Here is a 24,709-nt window from a genome sequence, read left to right as displayed (position 1 = left end):
AAAGAGCTGCCACAGCTGTGTTTGAACGTGCTGTCAGTCAGCATGTCTGCAGTCAGGCTCTGACACCTCTGAAAACGAATCACGACTGGTGCACAATGAGGGCGGAGTCGCATTCTTTCAGCCACAGCTCTCTTTTATTTTTTCTTCCTGCTAAAAAAACCCACTTGAATCATCAAATGGATTTGACTGTATTCAGTTCAGGCTGTGTGCTGGTTCTGATGACAGATCAGTTGAGACAGGGACGAGATGTGGCAGTGTTTACACTCAGGGCCTGCCCGGCTTTTACGATTCTCTAGAGACGCCATTGGGCCTTGACCCTGCAGCAGTGAATCCTCACCTCTCCATTTCCCCTCACTCAAGTTCCAATCCTTCCAGAGTCCTGCTAATCAATACTGTCACGAAGGCCACAGAGGTATTCTGGCTTGCTTTTTGTGCCGCACTGCAGGCAAGTGAATCTCATTGTTCCTAAGTCATACAAACTTAAGCAGCTCTCTTTGATTCTGTGCAGATTTTAATGGGTGCTGGGGCTATTACTCTTATGCCACCCAAAGTGCAGGGTAAGCTCCACATAAACCTCATGTTAAGCTTGTGAACAAAGAGCTAAAATAAGGTTAACTGCTGTCTTTCCTGTGCTTGGGGAAACATATGGGAAGTCTCTCAGACTTGATAAGTCATTGATTTATGGTTCTTACTCATAGTTAATAACACTGCTGAGGAACGGCAGGAATCTCAGTGGGAATATAAAAGTCAGGCCGTCACTCGAAACAGAAAACCAGTGAAAAAAATCAACTTCCCTAACTCAGCACAATTTCACGCCAGCTCTCTTTTGGCATGCATAAACATTCGCGTGTCAAAAATGAAAAGTCAAACAACTGTCTAACTTCCTTACTCTTGATATTCAGAGAGGTGCTGTGGCATCTAATTTAATTTGAGGGTAGCGAGCAAACATATTCTGTTATTGAAATGGGAGAGGTGCTTTGAGAGCTGATAGCCCTAAGACAGTTCAAGAGTGGGCCTGTGGCTGTGCCTGTGGCTGGTTAGAAGATAAAAAATCAGCATGGGGTGATAAGTATGGATGGCTAAGGAGCCTTCTATTAGAGTCTGTGGGGAGAAAGAGGAGTAATGCTGGAGTAATGCTGTATAAATAGCTCCAAGGCTGAACTCCCTTTGGAGAGCTCGCCAGAGGAGGAGACTGATTATAAACATCTCACTTTGAGACAGCCTATCAATTCCTCAAGAGGTACAGTCCGTCATATACTATAATGCCATTACATTACTGATCACAGCCCATTTGGAAAGAAAATTTCTGTGACCCATCATTGGATTAAAACACACAATGCTGAACCCACTTGCATGGGCTTAGCATGTATATGGAAGACAGTAGAACACACCCAACCAAAAAAGTTAGTAATTGTACTCAAAGGATATAGACATTTTTTCCACAAACTTATCCTGATTTTCAACGGTCTTGGGGAAATTCTGGATGTCGTTCTCCAGCCTCTGAATATGGCGTTCCATTGTGTCCAGGCTGGCTTTTAGGATCTGGGCAGACACTGCAGAAGGAACACAGAAAATCATTGTATTATAGGGATGCACAGAAAGAACTGTACTGGATCCAAGGCAATACAATATTTCACATTTATCTGAAACAAATCTGAGACTTTAAGTTCATGTCTAATTGTACTGTAAGTGCTACAATGTACAGCTGGGCTTTATTGCAAGGGTTTAAGTGTCTCAGTTTTTTTTCTTTTTTTTTTTTCTATATTTTATAGGTGGTAGTTGTTGCCTACATACTGTATCATGAACTCCAGTGCTCTTTTTTAAAATTCAGCATCTTGACAAGCAAAACATTAAGTCCAAATTCCAACTCAGCTCTGAGAAATCTTTGGATTTGACTTCCATTAAAGTCTGCACTGAAGTTACTGCTATGGGCTATACTGACTTTAAAACTCCAGACACTTTGAACAGTGACGTTATTACTTGAGGCAAAGCATGCTGTAACATCATATAATGTACATAAATAAAAATGCATTAAACATGTATGAATAGTGGTTCAGATAATTTTCTATGGTTTATCATTTATTTAAAGCATTAATGTTAAATGCAAGTTTTCTTGAGTTGATCCTATTGTTGATCCACAACTACAAGTCACATGGACCACAATTAGTCACATGGACCGGATATCTTTATGTTACCACTTTTTAATCATGCACGGACTGGCTGACTGATGACGTAAATCTTGCAGGTGTGCTCAGGTATGGACAGGTGTATCTAAGTGGTGCTGGGGTTGAACATACTGACTTTGGCTGCTGTCCTGAGGCTGAGTGGTGTCAGCATTGGTTCAGCATCATTAATCTCTACATAATCACTGTTTACTGCTCACCATCTCAATCTGCACTCACTGTAGTCCTTTCATGTCTGGACTTCAAAGCGTCAGCAGTGTCTTAGGGGTATCAATTGGGATGCGGACGCAGTCTTGGCACAGTATTGTGATTGGTGTATGGCTTTAGCTTTATTGATACATGCAGTACGAATGATAGCGGCATAAGAAGGCCGGCTTCAGTCCATCTGAGAGGGTCAAAACACTGACTCATTGGAGACATGAGAGGCAGTGTATGGGTCTTAGAGTAGACAAACACTATAGGACAGGGTTGGCGTGAGGACATCCTGAGTGATCTCAGGTCATTTCCAGCTCACTAAATGTTCCTTGGTCCAGCTCTGCTGTAATTAACTTTTGACTGAGATTCCAGCTCATACTGTATATCAATTACTAAATTATGTTTAAAAGAAAATGGGGCTTGGAAGACATGTTCTTAGCACAGTTGGAGAGGGGAGCTTTTGGGGAAGTTTAAGAGTGTAAGTTCGAGGATGCATCTGTCCTGGTTAGGGGTGTAGGTTTGATTTGAACTTTCAAATTATAGACTTTTCAAATGATTATAGCCTTACAAGTTATTTTAAAATCAAGGCTGTTTTGATTTGAATGTTATTTAATGTAGAATGTGTTATTGACACTTAATGTTCATATTGTGTTCTTATTGTACACATCAAATTACAGTAAAATAGTCATTACATTGAAGACAGAAACTCACTTCACAAAATTCTTCATAATAGACAAGTATCAGAATGGATATAATCTTATGGGTAGCTCAGTGGTAAAAGACGCTGGCTACCACCCCCGGAGTTCGCTAGTTCGAATCCCGGGGTGTGCTGAGTGACTCCAGCCAGGTCTCCTAAGCAACCAAATTGGCCCGGTTGCTAGGGAGGGTAGAGTCACATGGGGTAACCTCCTCATGGTCGCTATAATGTGGTTCGTTCTCGGTGGGGCACATGGTGAGTTGAGCGTGAATGCCGCGGTGGATGGCGTGAAGCCTCCACACGCGCTATGTCTCCGTGGCAACACGCTCAACAAGCCACGTGATAAGATGCGCAGGTTTACGGTCTCAGATGCGAAGGCAGCTGGGATTCGTCCTCCGACACCTGGATTGAGGTGAATCACTACACGACCATGAGGACTTAAAAGCACATTGGGAATTGGACATTCCAAATTGAGAGAAAAAAAAAAAAAAAAAAAAAATGTTTTTATTTATAAGTAGTATCATAAGTTTGATGTTTATGTTCACATGTGGACAGTGTATATGAGGGGAAAAAAGAAAGTACATTTTGAATTATTTCACAACATTGCCAGAACATGTGAGTGTATTGGATGTTCTTTGTAATAACTGTTATAAATGTACATGTAATAAATGTTGATTGCATTTATTTTTATATTTGCTTGTAATGCAAGTATGGTGTACAGAGTGTTTGTAAATACACAAAGCAGACGCTTTGATGATATTTGAGTGACTCAGTTATTGATTTCATTTAGATTTAATTTATTTCAGAAACTCTGCACTTGCCTGCTATTAAACCATTGATGAGCATCACCCACATGACTCATGAGTTCTCCAAAAGGAACCACAGCGGTTTACAGTGCATTGAAGCTATGCCGTGTATCCCTGGTTAGCCTAGCTGCAAGTTATTTCTCAAGGTCAAGGCTAATGACATCTTCTTTAACTTTCCTCTCACAACAATAAAGCCAAAGTAGGAGGACAACAGACAGCAGCTACAAATCTACTCAGAGCACTAACAACAATATAAAGGGTAGACTCTGTGTCATTAGTAGCAGGCTGGAGGAAGCCCACAACTGGGGATTTACTGTCCTCTAATCAAGGCTTACAAAGCTAAGGTTAACACGCTATCTAAGGACAGACCTTGTGAGAGAGCTGAGACGACAGAGAGAGAGAGACAGAGACTCGAGCGAGAGGGCAAGAGCTCATCTTTAAGCTTTTTCAGTGATGTTACGAGCTTTTCAGGTTTTAAAAGCCAAAACACTTTAGGTTTAAAATACTCTGATGGCATCTTGCAATGATGTTTTTTTCTTAAGAGAGAGTGAGAGTAAGAGAGAGGATTGTGGGCAAGCAGATGATGGAGATGAATAGTTGAGATAGTATGGTTTCTAGACCTGATGCTGGGGGACTAGTGAAGCTGACAGAAAGCCAGGTCTGAGGTCAGCTAATAACAGCACTTACTTATCTGACAGGCCTTAACATTGATGGAACTCAAACACCAGGGAACACATGCACATGCTGAACAAATCTCATTTAGTACAACATAAAAAGTGATGACTGCAAGGCCTAGAGGATCTAGGAATAGATATTTACAGCATTTCCCAATTTGAGCTTTCAAGAAATCTTTGTTTTATTTATAAATAGGGTAATGACAAGTTGTCCAGTAGAATTCAAATTTTGGACATAACTAGAGCTAAGAAGGTAGCGGTAACAGTGTGTGTGTGGTAATGGTTATGAACTAAAAGAACATTAATATTAGTGGACAACATGCTAATATTTCTTTTGATGTTCCTCTAAAAGTATGGGCTCATTATGGGTCAGTTTATGCTTTTCAGCAATAAATTTTGTTTGTCTCAGAAGCAGCTTTCCTCTTCTTAATAGGGAGCCCTCCTTGAAGCCCGAGTAGTATAAAACAGGCATCCTTTTGGGATATCATTAGTAAGATTAACAACAAAATAACACTGTTTACAGGGGACCAGCACTGCCGCGTTAATAACTTAAACATGTTTTTTTTTTTTTTTTTTTTTCATTATTCGGAGAAGAGAAAATAAATAAAGATTCACTGTTCTATTCACAGAAACCATTTCTGGGACGTGGCAACTTAAACTAATGACTGCTGTCGGTGTGGTTTCAGAACAGCCACTAACACCATGTGCTTGAGCATTCATCACCGCCTTAGGTTAACAAATATTTAGGCTACGAGCTACTTCCCATTACAGGAGTTTTGAACAGCATTTAATTTCATTGCACTTTTTCTTTTGAAACAAACATGTTAGGGGGCATTCACACAGAATGTGTACTTTCATTGTATTCTGTCTGTGCTATTTAAAAAAAAATACATATATTATTTATCATTTTTGGTCATCGTACAGTAACCCCAAAAAAAGTTTTATACAATTAAGCCAAAAATGTAAATATATATATATATATATATATATATATATATATATATATATATATATATATATATATATATATATATAAAACATAAATATAAAACATATATATAAAACATATAAAAAAAATATAACAAAACACCAAACCAAGTGACATTTATTCCAAAGCAATATAGTACAAACATACTTTGAAGCAAAACATTTTACAAAAATACATTTATTAGGTTTAAACTCATAGATCAAATATAATAATAACAACAAATAAAAAAAAAAAACTAAAAGTATTTGGACACTTCTGGTTGTCAAACTTTGCAGAACATGTCCAAATGTGATTTATTTCAGGGGAACTTACTATATACATCCACTAGAAATGACCTTGGGACCACTTGGATAAAAGTAATTAAAAAAGAAAAACAAAAGTGAAAAAAGTTAGTTCAGAGAAAAGATCTAGCATGCCACTTGATTTTATAAATCGGTAACACTTTACAATAAGGTTCTACTCGTTAACATTAGATAATGCATTATGGTATCATGAACTAACAATAAACAATATTTTTTTTTTTTCAGAATGTATTTATTTTTGTTAATGTTAGTGAACAAAAATATAATTATTCATTGTTAGATATGTTAGTTCATGGTGCATTAACTAATGTTAACATATCCACATTTTGATATAAAATGTATTCCTATATGTTGAAATTAACATTAACCAAGATGAATAAATGCTGTAAAAGTATTGTTCATTGTTAGTTCATGTTAACTAACGTAGTTAACTAATGCTTGTAAAGTGATATTTTGCTATCTACGCAATAAAAAATAAAAAATAAATAAATAAATAAAAAGTGTGACTTAAGTGTCCAAAAGTGTCTAAATACTTTATTTTGAAGTGTGTGTTTTCTGTAACATCTTTTTCTGTACATGTTTAGCCTTTGCAAGTTTTTTTTTTTTTTTTTTTTCAGTGTATCACATTATGGATGTCGTTTTGAAGACTAGTTAAATTAAACTTAAATGGGTAAAAAAAAAAAAAATAAAATAAAATAAAATCATAATGGTCACACTTTATATTAGGTGGACTTAACTACTATGTACTAACATTAAATACATACAAGACTGTATTTACTGTGTAACCACATGTTGTTCTGCAAAATGCCCACATTTGCTGCTACTGAGGTTGAGGAATGGGTAGGTTTAAGAGTAAGGGTAGGGTTAGGATTAGGGGCTAGAGTTAGGTTTTGGAGTAAGAGTTGGGTTGGGGTTAGGGGTAAATTTAACAGTGTAACTACAAATGTAATTAAATGCAAGTACTTTAAATGTAATTACAATACAACAACATGTATATACATAATAAGTAGATTGTTTCAAATGGCTAAGTACATAGTAGTTAAGGCCACCTAATATAAAGTGGGACCATAATAATAAAAAAATAGATCCCCACATTCTGCTCCATACCACACTCCCTTTAGCAGTTTTAAAAGCAAGAATGCTATGTGAAAACACACCTGAAACCTGCATGTAAATTCTGTCAATTATGAGTTATGAATTTAAAGATCAAGGTCTAGACAGCATTAGTGCCCATTGTGATGGCATTACACAATAAGACAAACTCCTCACTGGTACGCTTCTTAAAGATTTATAGCCTGGGCTTAGTGCTGCTGAGCCCTGCTCCTCTGTTCTGGCTTGCACTGTGTGATATTTGCTTTTAGAGCCAGGGGACAGAGGAGGACTATTTCATTCAGCTCTGCCCCATCTCCTCTTGCTATAAACTGCCACAAAGTAACATTCTGTGCCATAAAAAAGAAAGAAGATGCGCTTTGCAAAATACCAAATCATAAGCTCTAATGCCAAGGTGTCAGCATTATTTTCTGCTATTTGTTGGAAGGGACCAATTTCGTGTGAGATTTACTGATAAGGTGTATCAATATTTCATTGCTGTAGCTTGTGATGCTTTCAGATTCAATGTGAATTGAGATTTATATCCGAGCAGGGTGCTCCAGTGTTGCATTAGCATGAATTTTAAACAATCTCTACCAACAAAGGCAAACGGAACATAAAACAAAAGACAAGGTCACCTGTGAACAAACATTAAGTGGTTTACAATAGAATTACTACCTTTTTATCTTCCTGCACACAAGGATTTGAATTACACGAGAGACTTCATGCTTGAGTGAATGTACAGTATGTATGTGTCCATAAAAGGAGTGTGAATTGTGAATGTGTGTGAAAGAGAGTTAGACACAGAAAGAGAGACAGAAGAAGGAGAGAGAGAGAGAGAGAGAGAGAGAGAGAGAGAGAGAGAGAGAGAGAGAGAGAGATGATGATGATGATGAGGTACCTAAAGAGGTTTATAAATGAAAACTACGGCCATCACTTGACATAAGTACACTGGTAATTGGAATCTTTCATTAAACTCCAATTAGACCAAAGTTAATTGTATTCATCCTGTACAAAAGTTTGATAGGGAGAAGGAAACAGAACACGGTACGGCCAGATTATGTCTTAATTTGGTATGTAATGAGTTTAAAGCTCAAGAGACCCTTAAAATAAAGACGTTAAAGATACCCAAACTATCCCCCCTCCAATTCTACCTTATTAACTTTAAAGGTACAATCTATTTCCTCTAATAGCCTAACGTCACAATCAAACATGACTCTCATTGGACAACCATGAAGAGACCCTTTAACTTTTTACTATATAGCTTGTATTAAAAACAGACCAAATATTTTCCAAAGTGCAGCTGAGGATTATTGATCTCAACATACAATAATAATAATAATAATAATAATAATAATTACTAAACAGCACTTACATGTATAAGCACTGAACTAATTTATTTTATTTCATTTGTAGCTTTTCTTTTGTGGTAAATCTAAAACGAAATCTTTTCAGTTCAGTTCAGCATCTTCCAGCACTCCAGGGCACTTAAGAGTGAAAAAAGGTAATAAGATACAGACAACATAGAAACAGTATACTTTACCAGTACAAAAGACAAAAGCATACCTGCAACTCGACACAAGAGCCTTTAAGGTTGAACAAAAGAGCTCGAGTCACACAGGATAAAGATGATATGCTTGTGGTGACAAAGCAATCAAACTGCTACTTTATAACTATTCCAGCTGAAATGGAAGCATTTTTGCTGAGGGTTTAAAAAAAAAAGTTTCAGTCTGGATTTTTTTTTTTTTTAAGATTACTGGAACTTTTAACACCACTGTTAGTAAAGCCTTCCTAACCAAAACATTTTCAGATTTTTTAGTGACCGTTCAAATATTACTATAATCAAATAACAGAAAACAAACAGAGCATAGTTAGTCCACAAAACAATTAATTTCAGTACAGAAAGAGTGCAAATCCACAGCACATTTTGTGCAGAGCATAATTACTAGTCACCATCAATGGGGTGCTAATGGGGTGCTAAGCAACAAATCCTTTTACATTTGCTCCATTTATTATTTTAATATGTGCTTTCCTGAAATCCTTTACTTTGCAAAGCTTCATCATAATTAGGGATTTATTGACTGATTCGATCATCTGAGAGCTATTGCATTATATATATATATATATATTATGGTTGAAATATGCTTCAAAATCAGCTGCTTTCCACGGGAGATCCTAGCTGATGCAATTACAATATTTTTGGATCATTAAGAGTAAATAAAAGGGGGTAAAACAAAGACAGCAAGGAGAAGGCAGGGAGGGACACTCTAATATCACCAAATGCATTGTTATTCAAATATAAACAATTCTAAATCACATGTCACACTGTAAACGTCAAACACCTGAAAATTCAAAGAAAAGAAGTGCAATTCAAACAACAATTATAAAAACCGCAAGCAAATCCCATTTTCCCTCTGAATGAGAGGAGCAATTATAGATCACCCATTCACATTTAGGCCACATCAACAACACACAGCATGCAACAAAAATACAGGCCAGCTCTGTCTATGCTGGCCATCAAGCGTGTGATTGGGAATCGTCAGCCTCCGTCCGCTCTCTCTACCTCTCTAACGGGCGCCCAATTTGTAGGAGAGGATTTGCTATAAAGGAGCAGTGAGGCTGGAAATAAAAGTGTTCTTTCTCTCCTCGGCTTCCCTTAGGATCCTGTAAACAGCGCTGGCCGGGCGATAACGCCACTCTATTGTGAGAAGCTCCTTGGTTCAATGACATCTCTTCACAACTGAGGCCCTAAAAGGGCCTGGATTCAATTATTTAGCTCAAACTGCAGATAAAGCTGATAGATAGAGGCTGACAAAGTGTAGACAGAGAAAAAAAAATATATAGCCATAGGTCAGGGATACAACAGTTTTCCTGACTTGAAAGAGAACAGATTTTTTTAAAAAGGAGACAGATATCTGTACCATACACACATATGGAACTGCATTCGTACACATTTGAAAACATATTTCTTTTGGCAGCTAAAGAGACAATTGATACATCATCTTAGAGGGACAAGCAAATGGAGCCAATTATAATGCATTTTGATATACCAGAGACTTTAGTCAACCACAGGTGCTGACAGTTCCCTGGGAGTTGAGAAGAATTCAGACTCGCAAAGGGAGAGAGGTAAAGACAGATGAAGGGCAAGTAGTAAAGCACAGTGCATTAACTTATCAATCTTTGCCCTCTACAAATGAAAAGACAGAAAGTCTTTCAAGCTACACACAAATGTGTGGCTTGTACTCCGTTAAAACTTGCCATTGGGCAGAATCACTAAACTACGTAACAAGCAGTGAGTGATGCTGGTCACATCGGAAGTCTGGTTCTTTCATCGAAGCTTTGAGATGATGTTGACATGTAACATTAACAACTAGCTGAGTAGCTACAAAGTTCTGCAGAAAGGAAATCAGAAATGGTGATGCATTACAGGGGAATTAAACCTTGAGCAGTGTATGTCAGTCAGGGGCCTCAGGGGAGGCTGAGGAAGTCTGGGCCAGCAGTTGCAAGGGGTAGAGGGTGTGGTGGGCCATGTTTATATATGTGATGACTATCGGTGAACAGATTGTGGTGCTGGGGGATATTTATAGGTAAATGCACACCTTTGTCCTCCACTGCTTCACTACCCACATGCCCTTGGGTGAATGCACACCTTCCGACACCTCTGATATGTTCCACAGTCATAAAAAAGTCAAGACTAGTTTCCCAAGTTAATAAAGGTCTGTTTTCCTTGAAAGACTGGGGGTTAATAAGAAGAATATGGGGTGACAAATGTTGAGAAATGTCCAGGATTCTCATCCCAAAATGACAACAGAAGAAAAAATGTAAATATTGCATGTAAATAAAATATTAGCACTGAGATATTAGTTCCTTCACAGTAAGCACTCTCTCTCTCTCTCTCTCTCTCTCTCTCTCTCTCTCTCTCTCTATATATATATATATATATATATGTATTTATTAATTATATATTTGTATAAGAGCTGTCAAAATGTACACGTTAACGCATGCAATTAATAAAAATAATTAAAAAACAACTTTAACTCATTCTTTTTTCTTAATTGCAGTTAACACATTTACCATTAATATGGCATATACCAGCATTACAAAACAAGCATTTTTCAGCCTAAGTAAGGCACATTTTAATGACCACAGAAGCACGGCAAGTCTTAATGATCACCAAAATGCAGAATGAGACGTTTTTGTCTGCAAGCGCTTTTCATGTGGAGTTCAAAGCGGCGCTGACGCCCTGTTGCGAATCATGAACGATCGCTGTAACAAAGTGGAAAGCCACAGTCTGCTGGCTGATTAATATTGTGAAGGATAAAGGGGGGTCGCACACTGGAAAATAAATGCATTTTGACAGGAAAAGATGTATATTTAGAGTTAAATTTAGCACTTTCATAATCTGCAATTAATCACAATTAAATACGAAAACATATTGTGATTGATCACGATTCTAAAACAGATAATCGACTCAGCACAATTTTTTTATGTAATTCATAAAAATATAATGAATATATAATTATTAAAAATAAGTATATAATATTACATAATGGTATACATCATGGTAGTATTTGTGATACTGGATATTTTTTAGTACTGTATTACAGTAAAATTACAGGACATTTGGGGGTAAAATGTGCTTAAATGAAATGGAAATAATGTCACAATGCAATACAATCATAACGGTCCAAAATATACTTCTTACATCAAAATACATTCTTGATGTAAAATATATATATTTTTTTCCTTTTTTTTCTTTCTTTTTCTTTAAGGTGAAATATGACCTGACCATTTCTTTGTGAGATTCAACCACAGGAACTCAAGGGTATTTCAAGCTTTTAAAATTACAAATGCGCATCGCTTTGAGTAGTGAGTGAATCATGTATGTGACTCAAGACCTTATGAGAAAACTTGTCACCTAAAACATAAACACTGTACCAAAAATGTATACCTTCTGCAATCACTTCACATTTGAGTCTTAAATGTACAGTACAAGGGAAATAACATTTTTGAGTCTTTAGGGGAGACAAGTTTATAGCGTGAAATAGCACAGAGGCTTTGAGATGTTGCTGGATTTGTAGAGTGGGAGTTATATGCTTATTACTCCGCTTCCGAGTTCACAGATTAGTTTATTTGAGGGGAACTGTGGATCAGTAATCATAAAGTCTGATTCAGACAGAGCAGGGAGGGCAGATGCATCATCGATGTTTGAACATCAACTTACTGTTTAATATCACCTCTCTGAACTCAGGATAGCGAATGCTGCACCAGAGTGTATATCTTGTAAGGAAATACTTTCCTTTTTAGAGATGATTTACAATGACTAGTATTTCTGAGATAATAGCGTGAGCCACCTCTCAAGAGCAGAGCACACAGGGGTAAATGAGAAAGGTACCAGAGGCTAACTGAAACGGCACTATGTTTTCACACTCATTTACGCCTTCAAAGTCATATGCTATCACATGGTGCAGCCCAGCCCACGTTAAAAGTTCACAGTCCATCAGATGTGTGACATTTCAGAGCAGAGGAAAGTTGCATGTGCCTGTTGCTCTATTTGCGAGATAAGAACCTGGACAGTCTCCATAGTGTGATTGATAGCAATGCAGTAAGGCAAGTCTATGAATAAAATATCAATAGCTGTAACATTTATAATGAAAATACACTGACATACCGTTGAGACTCAAAATACATAATTATAACAACTGTCAGAAAATGACTGTATCCGTACAACCCAGCAGGCACTTTACCTTCCAATGGGTAATTCACCTCTGGGTTTATAGGTGATAACTTCTATCCTGTTGTAACTGGCCTCTTATTCTTTGTTAAAGAATCTTCTTTTACATTTTAAATGTTTTTATAAATTTCTGTGTTAAATTTAAATGTTGCTGTTTCAATATATATTTAATTTCTTGCAAACTACAACAGTGTGCAGGATTTTCCCATCTGTCTTTCAACAGAAATGAACACCATTTATTTTATTTTTATTTTTTATCTGCATTATAGGAACAAACACAGCATTGTGTGGAAGAGATATTTACAGTATACAATTTCAAATATATTTCTTGAGCTCTGTCATAAACTGCCATATGCTAAGGCAATACGGCTTGTCAGCTCTGCTTCAACAATGTCTATAATTGTTAAGGCTTTTTATGTGCACGTATTGTGTATGTCTTATTGTTCATGATTATCACATGCAGTTTTGACACTGCTCTTATTCCTAGCTCAACAGCTCCCTCTGTGAGAAGCATCATGACCTGAAAGAGAACATCTGCCCTTTTTGGGCACATTTAACAGGAAGTGATCCTACCTGTTACCTTAATGTTGAAAGAAACCCCCTCAAATGTGCCGATGTGAAACCTCCAAGCACAATATTACAATCTAATCTGGTGTAGAAATAAATGCATAGAAAATGCAAGAAAACTGTATAAGCTTAGAGGTAAGGATGGACATAACTAATCTAAGCAGATTAATGGATCACCCATAGTGGGGAACAATAAACTGTAAGGGGACACCTGACTTAATTGACAATATCCTAGCTCTGATTAAAGGCTGAATAAAGCTGCAGTTCATCACTGACACAGTTCATTCAAATAAATTAGAGGCACTGAAAACATGCAGCCTCTAGTGTCAGTGTTCTATGCTCTCTCTGCATAAATGTCTGCCATAGATAATCAATGAGGCTTTCTAATGAAGACTTTTGTTCATTGGAGAGGAGGCTTTTAGATGATCGGTCACACTGGCATTGTTCCGAATACAGGGCTGGGTGAAAGCCATGAGTTATTTTAAGGTACATGCCACAACCCAGAATGCACTCAAAAGTGACTGCAAAGTACTGTATGTATAAATCTATTATTTATTTATTGAACAACATTATGACTGTTTAAAGAAAGAGCTGTTCATGGAGCATTAAAATTATTGGATAATACACTGAGTACTTTATTAGTAACACTATGGTCCTAATAAAGTGTCCGATGTGGTCTTTTGTTGTAGCCAATCCGCCTCAAGGTTCGAAGTGTTGTGCATTCTGAGATGCTATTCTGCTCACTATTGTACAGAGTGGTTATCTGAGTTACCGTTGCGTTTCTGTCAGCTGGAACCAGTCTGGCCATTGTTGGGCCTCATGTACCCAGATAAGAGACAAACGCAGGCCTACATACAGTCATAAAGCCTGACTGAGGTCTGTAGGAACACTCAAAGCCTGATAACACAAACGGTGTCAAAATCAAACAAAGGGAGTCCAAAACATACTACAGATCCCATCAAGCCTTGCTCAGAAGGAAATCCAGAAGGATCGAACTCTCAACTCCTATTGGATGAAACGACAGAATGCGTCCCTCAACCATGATGCCATTGAGAGTATAAAACCCGGAAATTCCCTCTAAGCTTTACTTCCAAAGACAGTATGAGCCGCCTCTAGCCCTGCAGCAGTGAAGAAAGAAGGTTTCTCTTACTTCTTCAACCAAATCGACTTCACTAATATCTCCACCAACCCGCCGAGAGAGCAAGGAAACGGCCTCCCGTCACCAACCGAGCTTTAAAGAACCAAATCAGAGTCAAACGACGGATGAACACACATTCTACCCACGTCCTCAAGTGACTCAAGTAAGAGGTTTACGTCTGGGCAGAGATAGATTATTATAGTGTGTTATTCTTGTGTATCATGGCTATTGCTTGTACAGTTTACGGACAGCCGAGTCTGCTCATTGCTGCTAATAATACTCAAGGTATTATTGTAACTTATTGTTACCATGAATGATATTTGCTGTGTTGTCGTCCAACTACGTTGGACTGTTTGTGCATTTCCGCCATCGCGGGTGAGAACAGCACACTGAGTTCATCCATTAAAGAACCAACGACTGCGGCGGACAGATTGCGAGCCGTTCACAGCGTCTCTGAGTGATAAAACTAACGGTTGCCTTCTCTCCCACGATCGCTAAAACGGTGCCGTCACTCTGTTCTCTCTCTCTCGTACTAACCGCACACACACACAACCCCTCACAAACATACCTGCAGACACATTTGGTGAGCAGATAACTTGGCGATAGAGCCCAGCTTTGTCCCTAAGTTATCGTACCAATTATCTTTGATAATTATTAATAATTGCTAATAACCAAACCCGCTCCTGAACAAAGCACCAACACCGTTCTCCGTTGACCTCTCTCATCAACAAGGCATTTCTATCCGCAGAACTGTCGCTCACTGGATGTTAGCACCATTCTGAGTAAACTCTAGAGACTGCTGTCTGTGAAAATCCCAAGAGATCAGCAGTTTCAGAAATACTCAAAACAGCCAGTCTGGCACCAACAAGCATTTGGTCTGTCAGAAAGAAACAACTACTGTAGTTTGTTTTTTTGCTGTTTTTTGCTGTGACACTGGACTAGAAGCTGTTGTCAGCCAGGAGATTGTGCTGCACTTCACTGACAATTAAGGTAAATCTTTGTCTATTAGTGAGCTTTTTAGGGCAATCCTTCAGTTTCAGGCATTTGACACTTTTTGACTTTGAGTTGCTAATTTGTGGGCTTTAATCAGCATTTGTTGAGGTATGTAACAGGCTCATTGCTGTTTACCCGGCAGAACAAGCATTTGGTCAGTCAGAGGGGAACAACAACTGTAGTTTGTTTGTTTTATATGTTTTTTTGCTGTGACACTGGACTAGAAGCTGTTGTCAGCCAGGAGATTGTGCTGCACTTCACTGACAATTAAGGTAAATCTTTGTCTATTAGTGAGCTTTTAGGGCAATCCTGCTTCAGTTTTAGGCTTTTGACACTTTTGACTTTGAGTTGCTAATTTGTGGGCTGGACTCAGCTTTAGTTAATTAGTACTTAAGTAGTGAGAGAACTGTAGCGGTAGCCCTTGTGTGCAGCTCTCTTCGTGTGAAGACCCACGTAACTTGAGAAAAGACCTGCGAGTCTACCTGCACGAGTCCACCGAGCAAGGACACAGAGCCAGCTGCTACACTAAGGTTCTTTATTCTACTCATAATATGTGTTTTCAGTACATTCATGTTGTCTCATGTTGCAAAACTCAATGTTTTGGCTCTGACTGAGACATGGATATGCAGAGACAACACTGTGACTCCCTCAGCTCTCTCTACTGATGTTTTACTTCACTTTCACCCACACCCCTCTTCTGACTGGGTGGGATGGGGGTACCGGTTTGCTCATTTCAAACTCATGGAAATTCATTCTGCTCTCTTCTCTCTGCAATAACACAACTTTTGAATATCATGCCATTACTGCCACTAATCCTACTAAAATTAACTTTTTGGTCATCTATCAACCCCCAGGTCAACTAGGCAACTTTGTTGAAGAGCTAGATGTATTACTGTCCTCATTCCCTGAGGATGGCACTGGTGGTCCTTGAGGACTTTAACATCCATCTGGAAAACCTCAAGTGGCTGAATTTCTAGCTCTTCTGACCTAATTTTAACCTTACAAGACTGCACACCCCTGCAACTCACAAAGCAGGTAAATGACTATATCTCATCCTTTCACATAATTGTATCTCCAATAATCCCCTTGTAACTCTACATATATCTGATAATTTCTTTATCCAATTTTCTGTTACTCTCCCTTCTTATTTACCTCTTACTCCACCTATTGTCTCCTTCCGCCGCAACCTTTGCTCTCTCTCACCCACTCGCTTATCTTTCATAATCTCTGCATCCCTTCCCTCCACTAACCATTGCTCTTCACTTGATTTAAATTAAGCTACAAATGCTCTTTGCTCAACATTAACTTCTTGCCTTGATAGTGTCTGTCCTCTTACATCCAGCGAGCATGTGCCACACCCTCCAGCCCCTGGCTGTCGGAGACACTTTGTGATCACCGAACCAAGCTGAGGGCTGAAGAGAGATATTGGTGCCAGTCAAAAGACCCTGATGACCTGTGTATGTATCAGTCACTTTTCTCCTCTTTTTCTGCTAGAGTTTCTGCTGCTAAAATTGGTTATTATCAGAACAAGATCAGTAACACTTCAGGTTCCCGTACACTATTTTCACCTTCTCAGTTGTCAGCAGCCAGTTCTCTACACCTAACACCCACAGCTACTCTCTTCAAACATCCTATCCTCTGTTTTCCTCTTTCTCTCTTCTCTCTGAGACTGAGGTAGCCAAAGTGCTTAGTTCTAACCATCCCACCACCTGTACACTTGACCCTATCCCCTCCCATCTTATACAAGCTGCCTCTCCATTGATCTTACCTGCTGAACAACATTATCACACGCATTACACATTATCAACGCATCTCTCACAAGCAGGCTCGAGTAACCCCACTGCTTAAAAAACAACAACACATAACCCCATAGTAGTCGACAACTACAGACTGGTCTCTCTGCTGCCCTTCCTTCCTAAAACTCTTTATAGGGTCAAATTCAACCAGCTGTCTCAACAGACAGCAGTCTGGCTTCAAAAAAGGACACTCAATAGAGACTGCCCACTTTTCAGTAGCTGAAACCCTGTGACTAGCGAGAGCTAACTCCAAATCATCCATCCTCATCCTCCTTGACTTATCTGCTGCCTTTGACATAGTGAACCACAAGATCCTCCTGTCCACCCTCTCTGACCTGGGCATCACATGAACTGCACTTGGATGGTTTGAGTCATATCTCACTGGCAGGTCATTCAAGGTCTCCTAGAGAGGAGAGGTGTCCAAGACACACCAGCTGACCACTGGGGTTCCTCAAGGGTCAGTGCTTGGACCCCTCCTCTTCTTTATGTACACAACATCAATCGGACCAGTCGTTGAGGCACATGGCTTTTTCTACAACTGCTACGCATATGATACACAGCTCTAACTGTCATTCCAGCCCGATGACCCTACTGTCTCAGCTCGTATCTCTGCCTGCCTCTCAGACATTTCGGCCTGGATGAAGGAACAACACTTTCAGCTCAACCTTGCCAAGAGAGAACTCCTTGTGATCCCAGCCAACCCATCTGTTGACCACAACCTCACTATTTATCTTGGTTCAACTACACTAACACCAACCAGAACAGCCCAGAACCTAGGGGTGGTGGTAGATGACCAGCTTAATTTCACTGCACACAACTCATCAACTGCCCAGTCTTGCAGATTCATGCTTTACAACATCAGGAAAATCTGATCTTTCCTGTCTGTATATGCTACACAGCTCCTGGTCCAAGCTCTGGTTGTCAGATCGATAGCGAGACAGAGAGATCCAAGAGCAGAGGAACAGTTCAAAGGATTTATTAACAACAAATAATAATAGTCTCTGTGCATTGTGGAAGTCAGGAATATATTTATGCAATCCTCCGTTGAGGCTTAGCTGACATGAAGCAAACTGGAAGGCAACCACACACCCGACAGGTGCGCAGAGGCAGGCATCCAAAAGATACACAAGACAGGACCTACTAGGCAGAGAGAGTGAGGTTAGTTAATTAACACCAAACAGCTTTCTATAATGGTACATGTAACAGTCATTAAAGATTATATTCACAACAAACAACATTCAGTTAACACTGAACTACATTTAACTACATTCAACAAACCAGCAAAGGACATGACACATGAGTGGATTAAAATAGGCAGAAACAAACAAGGGGTAGGTGCCACTCACCACCTGAAAGTTGGCATGATCAGCATTCCCATAGAAACAATCAAGGTTCCCAAGGAAACGCTGATTCCGCATGCCAGCAGTAACTGTAACACATGAGGGCGAAAACGTCAACACGCTTGGAACAAAACAAAAAAAACAGAACATGGAACATGAGTGTACAGATCACAACACAGACCAAAACTGAACCAGACAGGAAGTCAGGATCCAGACACCATGCCACGGACACGAACAAGACAGACCGAACAACGCACGGCAGTAACTCACAACCGAACCTGTGCGCTCACACAAAGAATGTACACAAAATACAAGACAGACACGATGATGCCACGGTCCCCTCAGACAAAAACCCAACCTGACAAGGTGACAGGACTCTGACATCACCAGAGAGCGCACGACGGTAACTTGCGCACGGCGGTGACTCACAACTGGAACCGAGAGCTTAAACAAAGACAGGGCACAAAACACAAGACAGAACATGAGGCGATGATGTCACGGTCCTGTCAGACAAAAACCCAACCTGACAAGGTGACAGGACCATGACACTAGTCATTTCAAGACTAGACTACTGCAATGCTCTGTTGGCTGGCCTTCCAGCTAACAAAATTAAGCCACTGTAGATAGTCCAGACAGCAGCAGTGCATCTGTTCTTCAATCAGCCAAAAAGTGCTAATGTCACCCCACTCTTGATTTCACTCCACTGGATACCTGTAGCTGCCTGCATCAAATTCAAGGCTTTGACTCTGGCTTTCAGGACAGCCAATGGATCTGCACCCTCTTACTTCAATTCACTTCTTCAGATCTATGCTCCAACTTGCTCTCTGCTGTCTATGAACTAGTGACGCCTGGTGGTCCCATCACAAAGAGACTCAAATTCTATTTCATGATCGTTCACTTTCTCTGCTCCTCTGCGTTGGAATGAACTTCCAACCTCCACACGATCTGCTGTTACCTTCTCAACATTCAAGAACCAGCTGAAAACACATCTGTTCTGTGAGCACTTAACCAACCCACACTAATTGCACTTACTTCTGCACTTAATGTACAGAATAAAAAAATAAAATAAAATAAAATAAAAAATACTTGTCTGTCTCTTTCTTCTGTGCAAGCATCTTTACTACTTTAGCCACTGTGAGAACCTGGCAGTCCTATACTGCAGATGATGTTAAACTATGTATGACAAATTGCTTGCTATGTGTCTCATTTGTAAGTCGCTTTGAATAAAAGTGTCTGCTAAATAACTAAATGTAAATGTAACAATCATGCCATGATCGAAATCACTGATATCACATTTTTTCCCCATTTTGATGGTTGATTTGAATAATAACTGAAGCTCCTGACCTGTATCTGCATGGTTTTATGCATTACACTGCTGCCACACGATTGGATGATTAGATAATCGCATGAATAAGCAGGTGTAGAGGTGTTCGAAATAAAGTGCTTTGTGAGTTTATGTTAGCATGGTTGCCAACCCATGTACTGTAAGTATTTTGAAGAAATAATCAATTACATTTTCAAATCTATTTTTATAAATAGAAGAACAAAGACAGATGGACAGATGGACGGACAGATAGATAGATGGGTAGATGAAGTAAGTCATGAATGTAGTGCTGAATGAAAAGCAGAGCAGTTATGTTGCGGGTGCTTTGGCTGACTAGGCTCCTAACACTTTTATTTATTTATTTATTTATTTTAACCATAGTTTAGTAAGACCTATGTGGTCCTGTCACAACTTCCATTTCTGCAGGTTCAGGACAAAGAGGAATGTGTGTCTGGGCACAAGTAATAAGAATTATCAACAGGGTGTATGTAGGTAATGACACTGACAAATTTAAGTTAAGCTCAACAGCTGGATGCTAAGTTGTTGTTTTTTCAGGAATAGATGGCTTCCTGTCTTTTAGCACTTTTTCCTCATGAAATGACACCTTTTGCTGCCTCTGACCATTCATCGTCTTCACTGGAGCTCTGAGGCTCACAGGCCTGGAGGTGCAGGGGAGAGAAATTACAGCCGTGCCTTTGTTCTATGTGTGTCTATTCCCAATCCAGTCGCAATGCATCTCTGCGCAGTGCCACATGTGCTGCATTCTGGCCTGCACTCAGGCCTGCTGATTGCTGCGACTCTAGCTTGATTAATGGTGGATTTGAAATGAAAAGTATCTATTCATCAGAGGTATGAGGCAGTCTACAGTCTTGATTGACTGTCAGCACAGGTGTTCACCATTATAGGAGTTCACTGTGAAGCAGATATCTCTCCATGCACACCACCAGTGTAAAAGCTGCAGTGGAAGTGTAATTTAAGGCATAAAAAGCTTTAATGGCATTAATGGCCAAATTCAGACTGCCTCCTTTTGGGAGTGGGAAGCAGTCAATGGGTAAAAGGGGCTGAATTTAATCTTAATATAAACAGAGACCGTAGTCATCTCCCACTGCCCCATCAGCCTGACAGGAACGTCCGCTGTGTGGTCTGAATGCAGCTACTTATCGAGGTGCTGCTGATTCACAGCCCCCCTGCTGCTCAAGCTGATGAGAAACCAAACTGAATCACAGCCAGCATCTTCACTCACACTCTTATCATCTTAAAAGACCACTAAAATGAGCCCTTAATGAAAATATGACATGAAGATGATTTATGTCTTTCTCTGAGAGATATTCTGGGCGTGTGTTGCTTGGTGTTTGAGGAATTATGGTGAGATGAAAATAAAGGATGTTTAAAATTGCCTATTTTAAAATCTGAAGCATGAGAGAAATGTAAAATCTGACGGAACTCAGAGAAACCCATTTACATCAAGCATCGTGGGTCCATTTCTATTGAGCGCAGTGGTTTTTTGCTTAATATCTGTGGTGAGTGCAGCTTTTGAGTTTTTCAAGGAATTCAAGCAACAGACTGAAGAAGCCCCTCCAACCCCACTTTCATAGTGAAGCACCAGGCAGCAAATAGCTCTTTTAGATCAATTCTTTGCTGTCAGCTATATGTGTTTAAATCAGCACGGGGGAAACAGTGTGCACACTTTTCCAGGTTACACTGCCAACTTCGGTGTCTATTAAAATAGATTGTTCTCACAGTGCGTGACCTTCCACTTGTATTGGTACTGAGGCCCAACATAACTACTTATTAGGAAATTAGGATACCCTGCCCCCCCCCCCGCTGTATAATAAAGTCCATCCAAAGTGATTTATATACCTCCACCAATGAAAAAGGTCAGATCAATTCACACACCTGCATGTGCTGTCTTCATTTAGTGCAGTCACATACAGATATGTCACAGACCCATGGCATTTGCACAGCAAACACATGTATAAGTAAGTGTATATTCATGATATGTTTAAAAGGGAAAGTGCCTGGTATCGATTAGAGATTGGATTGCCCATTTGCTTTTTGTTTTGCACCCAGCTGATGCACTGCCTCAAGCATTAGATTGCAGAGTTATAAAAGAAGACTCTGTTACTCTCTCTCTCTCTCTCTCTCTCTCTACCTCAGGCAATCCTTAAACTCATCAGCGTTTTAATGAGACATTCAAGCAGTGATATAAATGACTGCCTGATTCTTTTTTTTTTTTTTTTTGATTGACAGAATCCCTTCAGATGGCACATGCAAACAGAGAAGACAAGACCATGAATTATTTTAAATATGATCTGATATTCATGATAGTATTATAAACAAATTAGGAGAGGGACCTCTACCTGATGGCAAAGGCTTATTACCTTTTGCTATCTAATTTTACTCATTTACCTATACCCAAGACATTTTTTTTCTATTTATACAGGTATGAAACGGCATTGCTTTTGGTCATTCCAGGGTTGCAGATTTTATAATATTAAGATATTCATTCTGAAATAGCATCTAGGGAGGCCACAGTATTTTTGCACTCAATTATATTAAACAACAACATAAGCATTTTAATGCACATTTTTGATGCTGAGTTCTTTGGTAGGAACTGCACAACAGGATGTCTTCTTGCTTGGAACAAAATTGAAATCTAATGAAAATTTCAACTATTCTTCTCTTGTTTGTTCCTTACAATACTTGTATATGTAAAAAGAGAAAAAACACATACTCTAATAAGATCATGCACACAAAAGACTAACTTTCATTTAACAAGCTAAAATTTCCCTCAACAGTGTGACCCAATGCATGTGTTGAATCTTCAGTCCCATTTTTGCCTCATCCTCACATCAATCAACTTTCATTGACGTGGTATGCCGATCTACATCTGACAGGCCTTGCACTAATTCTAACACCTTTCTAACTGTGAGGAAATTTGTGCTCGCATAGAAGCATGCACACATGTACTCAACATTGAAATGGCCCCAAAAATGAGCTATCACCCAAAATAATGTAATCTAAATTGCAAAATGAGGTCTCATTTGCCTAATGGAAATGCTGGATCTAATAAAAAAAAAAAAAAAAAAAAAAAAAAAACAGACCTTTGCTATGAGCTGTTGACTGCAACACTAATTTCAAGTCTTCTTAGCTATACGGCTGCGTGGTTGAGTCGTGTTTGCCATTCTAAAGTCCTCGTGACTCTAGGCTACTTCTATGCCTCAACTCAATTTAATAGCCATTATGTAAGGAACTCTGCAACTTTTGGCATAACTGGATAACTAACAGCCACAAGCTGTGTGCCCATAAGGCTTTCTTCTTGCATACACCATCTTTAAAGCTTAATAGTACCCTAACGCTAAGTAGAAAAGATAAGAATCCGAGAGAGGCAAGCTAGTGTTATTAGCTCTCTGCCTCTTAATGCATCAATAAGTCATGAAATGATGTCTGCACTCTCTGGCAGTTCTTTCTTGTGAAAGAGGCAATCAATATGTAGCTGTATGTGACTCATTAAGGCAACTTCATTTGTGATTGCTTAAAGGAAAGGTTAAGATGTATTGGGTTGTGTTAATGCCATTTATTAAACAATTGGATTTAGGATTGCTAAACCTTCAGATCGTGTCTTTGCCATGAAAATTGTGCAATGTGATAGCTTTGCGTGAGGAACGACTGGAAATGAAGTTGTTGTTCAATGGAAATCCTCCACTCTGCTGCAGCTCTCATTCTCAATTATGCATTTTCAAAATGCCATGGGACATTTAATTATGACAAACGTGAAAAATTATGTCAATGACGCTAAAACTGGTGCAACATTTCTAAAAGCCATACTATACTTCGGTTTTCCACATGCCGCCTTGTCTCGCACACAGTGCACCTGACACAAATCGATATCAGCACATTTCATGCATACTGTCTACGTGCAGCCTGCAGGCAGTCTGCGTATGTGTGTGCATGTGCCTGCTGTTGACTGCACTAAAGAGTATCATAAAGCAGTCATAGTGCGCATGTGCCAAACTCGTCCGTATGGGATCATGGTCAAAAGAGTACACTTAAAAAAAGACTACAGCGTTCGACTGTGCGAGACGTAATGGCACTTAGAAAAACAAAGTATGCCCCAGCCTTAATGGTGTCAAGATGAAATTGAACACAACTGAGTTTCTGGGTGAGTTTTAGCTTTTGGGTGATCTCTGCTCTCAATCTATCTGTTTACATGAGCAGTGACGGCTGACCTCTGCATGATAGAGGCTCCTCTTGCTCCTTTGCTTTGACACACTCGTCTGAGGTGAGTTGAGAGAGAAAAAACGATGAAAGGAGAGACTGAAGAGAGAGAGGGCAGGAGTGGGTGGATGGGAGCAAAGCCACAGCAGCACCAACACCTAATCCCCTCCTTCTGAGATTTTATTGGCAGCTCTAGCAGAGAATGGCAGACACCCATTATAACTTAACACATAAAAATGGCGATGTGGCACACGTAGAAAAGGCCACCTGAAGATAAACACAGCGGCCTGCACTTTATCTGCTGTGAGCTTGCAGATGGATGCCACAACAATTTGGCCAGCAACAATCGATTATCTCCCTCCCTCCCTCCCTCCCTCTCTCTGTCATTTCTGCCTCTGATCTCTTAACTTTGAAAAGACGAGGCTTCACATGATAATACAACTAACATTTCATAGCAGGAACTTATATTTACAATTATAGTATGCCACCATTTTAGTGCCCTTGCACACTTCATTTGCAAAGTGGAACACAAGCTCCTGCTGATATTGGTCCTGCCCCTACTGATCAGCATGCAGAAGACCAGCCTTTGAACTCCAATTCTGTTTCTTAATTTCACATGGAAACACACTGCTACTCATTTGAATATATTTGAATATGGATATCAC

The 24,709-nt window shown here is 39.4% G+C and overlaps 1 protein-coding gene across 7 annotated transcripts in view; it reads right to left on the bottom strand.

Annotated features, from left to right (window-relative positions):
• LOC127412971 (protein diaphanous homolog 2-like) overlaps positions 1 to 24,709 on the bottom strand; it is a 625,488-nt gene that overhangs the window by 169,329 nt on the left and 431,450 nt on the right. For all 7 annotated transcript variants that reach the window (XM_051649717.1, XM_051649721.1, XM_051649722.1 and 4 more), the window contains one exon: positions 1,429 to 1,553. In XM_051649717.1, coding sequence (XP_051505677.1) covers positions 1,429 to 1,553 — 125 coding nt within the window. The remainder of the gene's footprint in view (positions 1 to 1,428; positions 1,554 to 24,709) is intronic.

This window comes from Myxocyprinus asiaticus, chromosome 22 (assembly GCF_019703515.2).
Source record: "Myxocyprinus asiaticus isolate MX2 ecotype Aquarium Trade chromosome 22, UBuf_Myxa_2, whole genome shotgun sequence".
Taxonomy (NCBI): domain Eukaryota; kingdom Metazoa; phylum Chordata; class Actinopteri; order Cypriniformes; family Catostomidae; genus Myxocyprinus; species Myxocyprinus asiaticus.
Note: the sequence above shows the minus strand (reverse complement) of the source record. Positions and strands in the feature narration are given on the sequence as shown.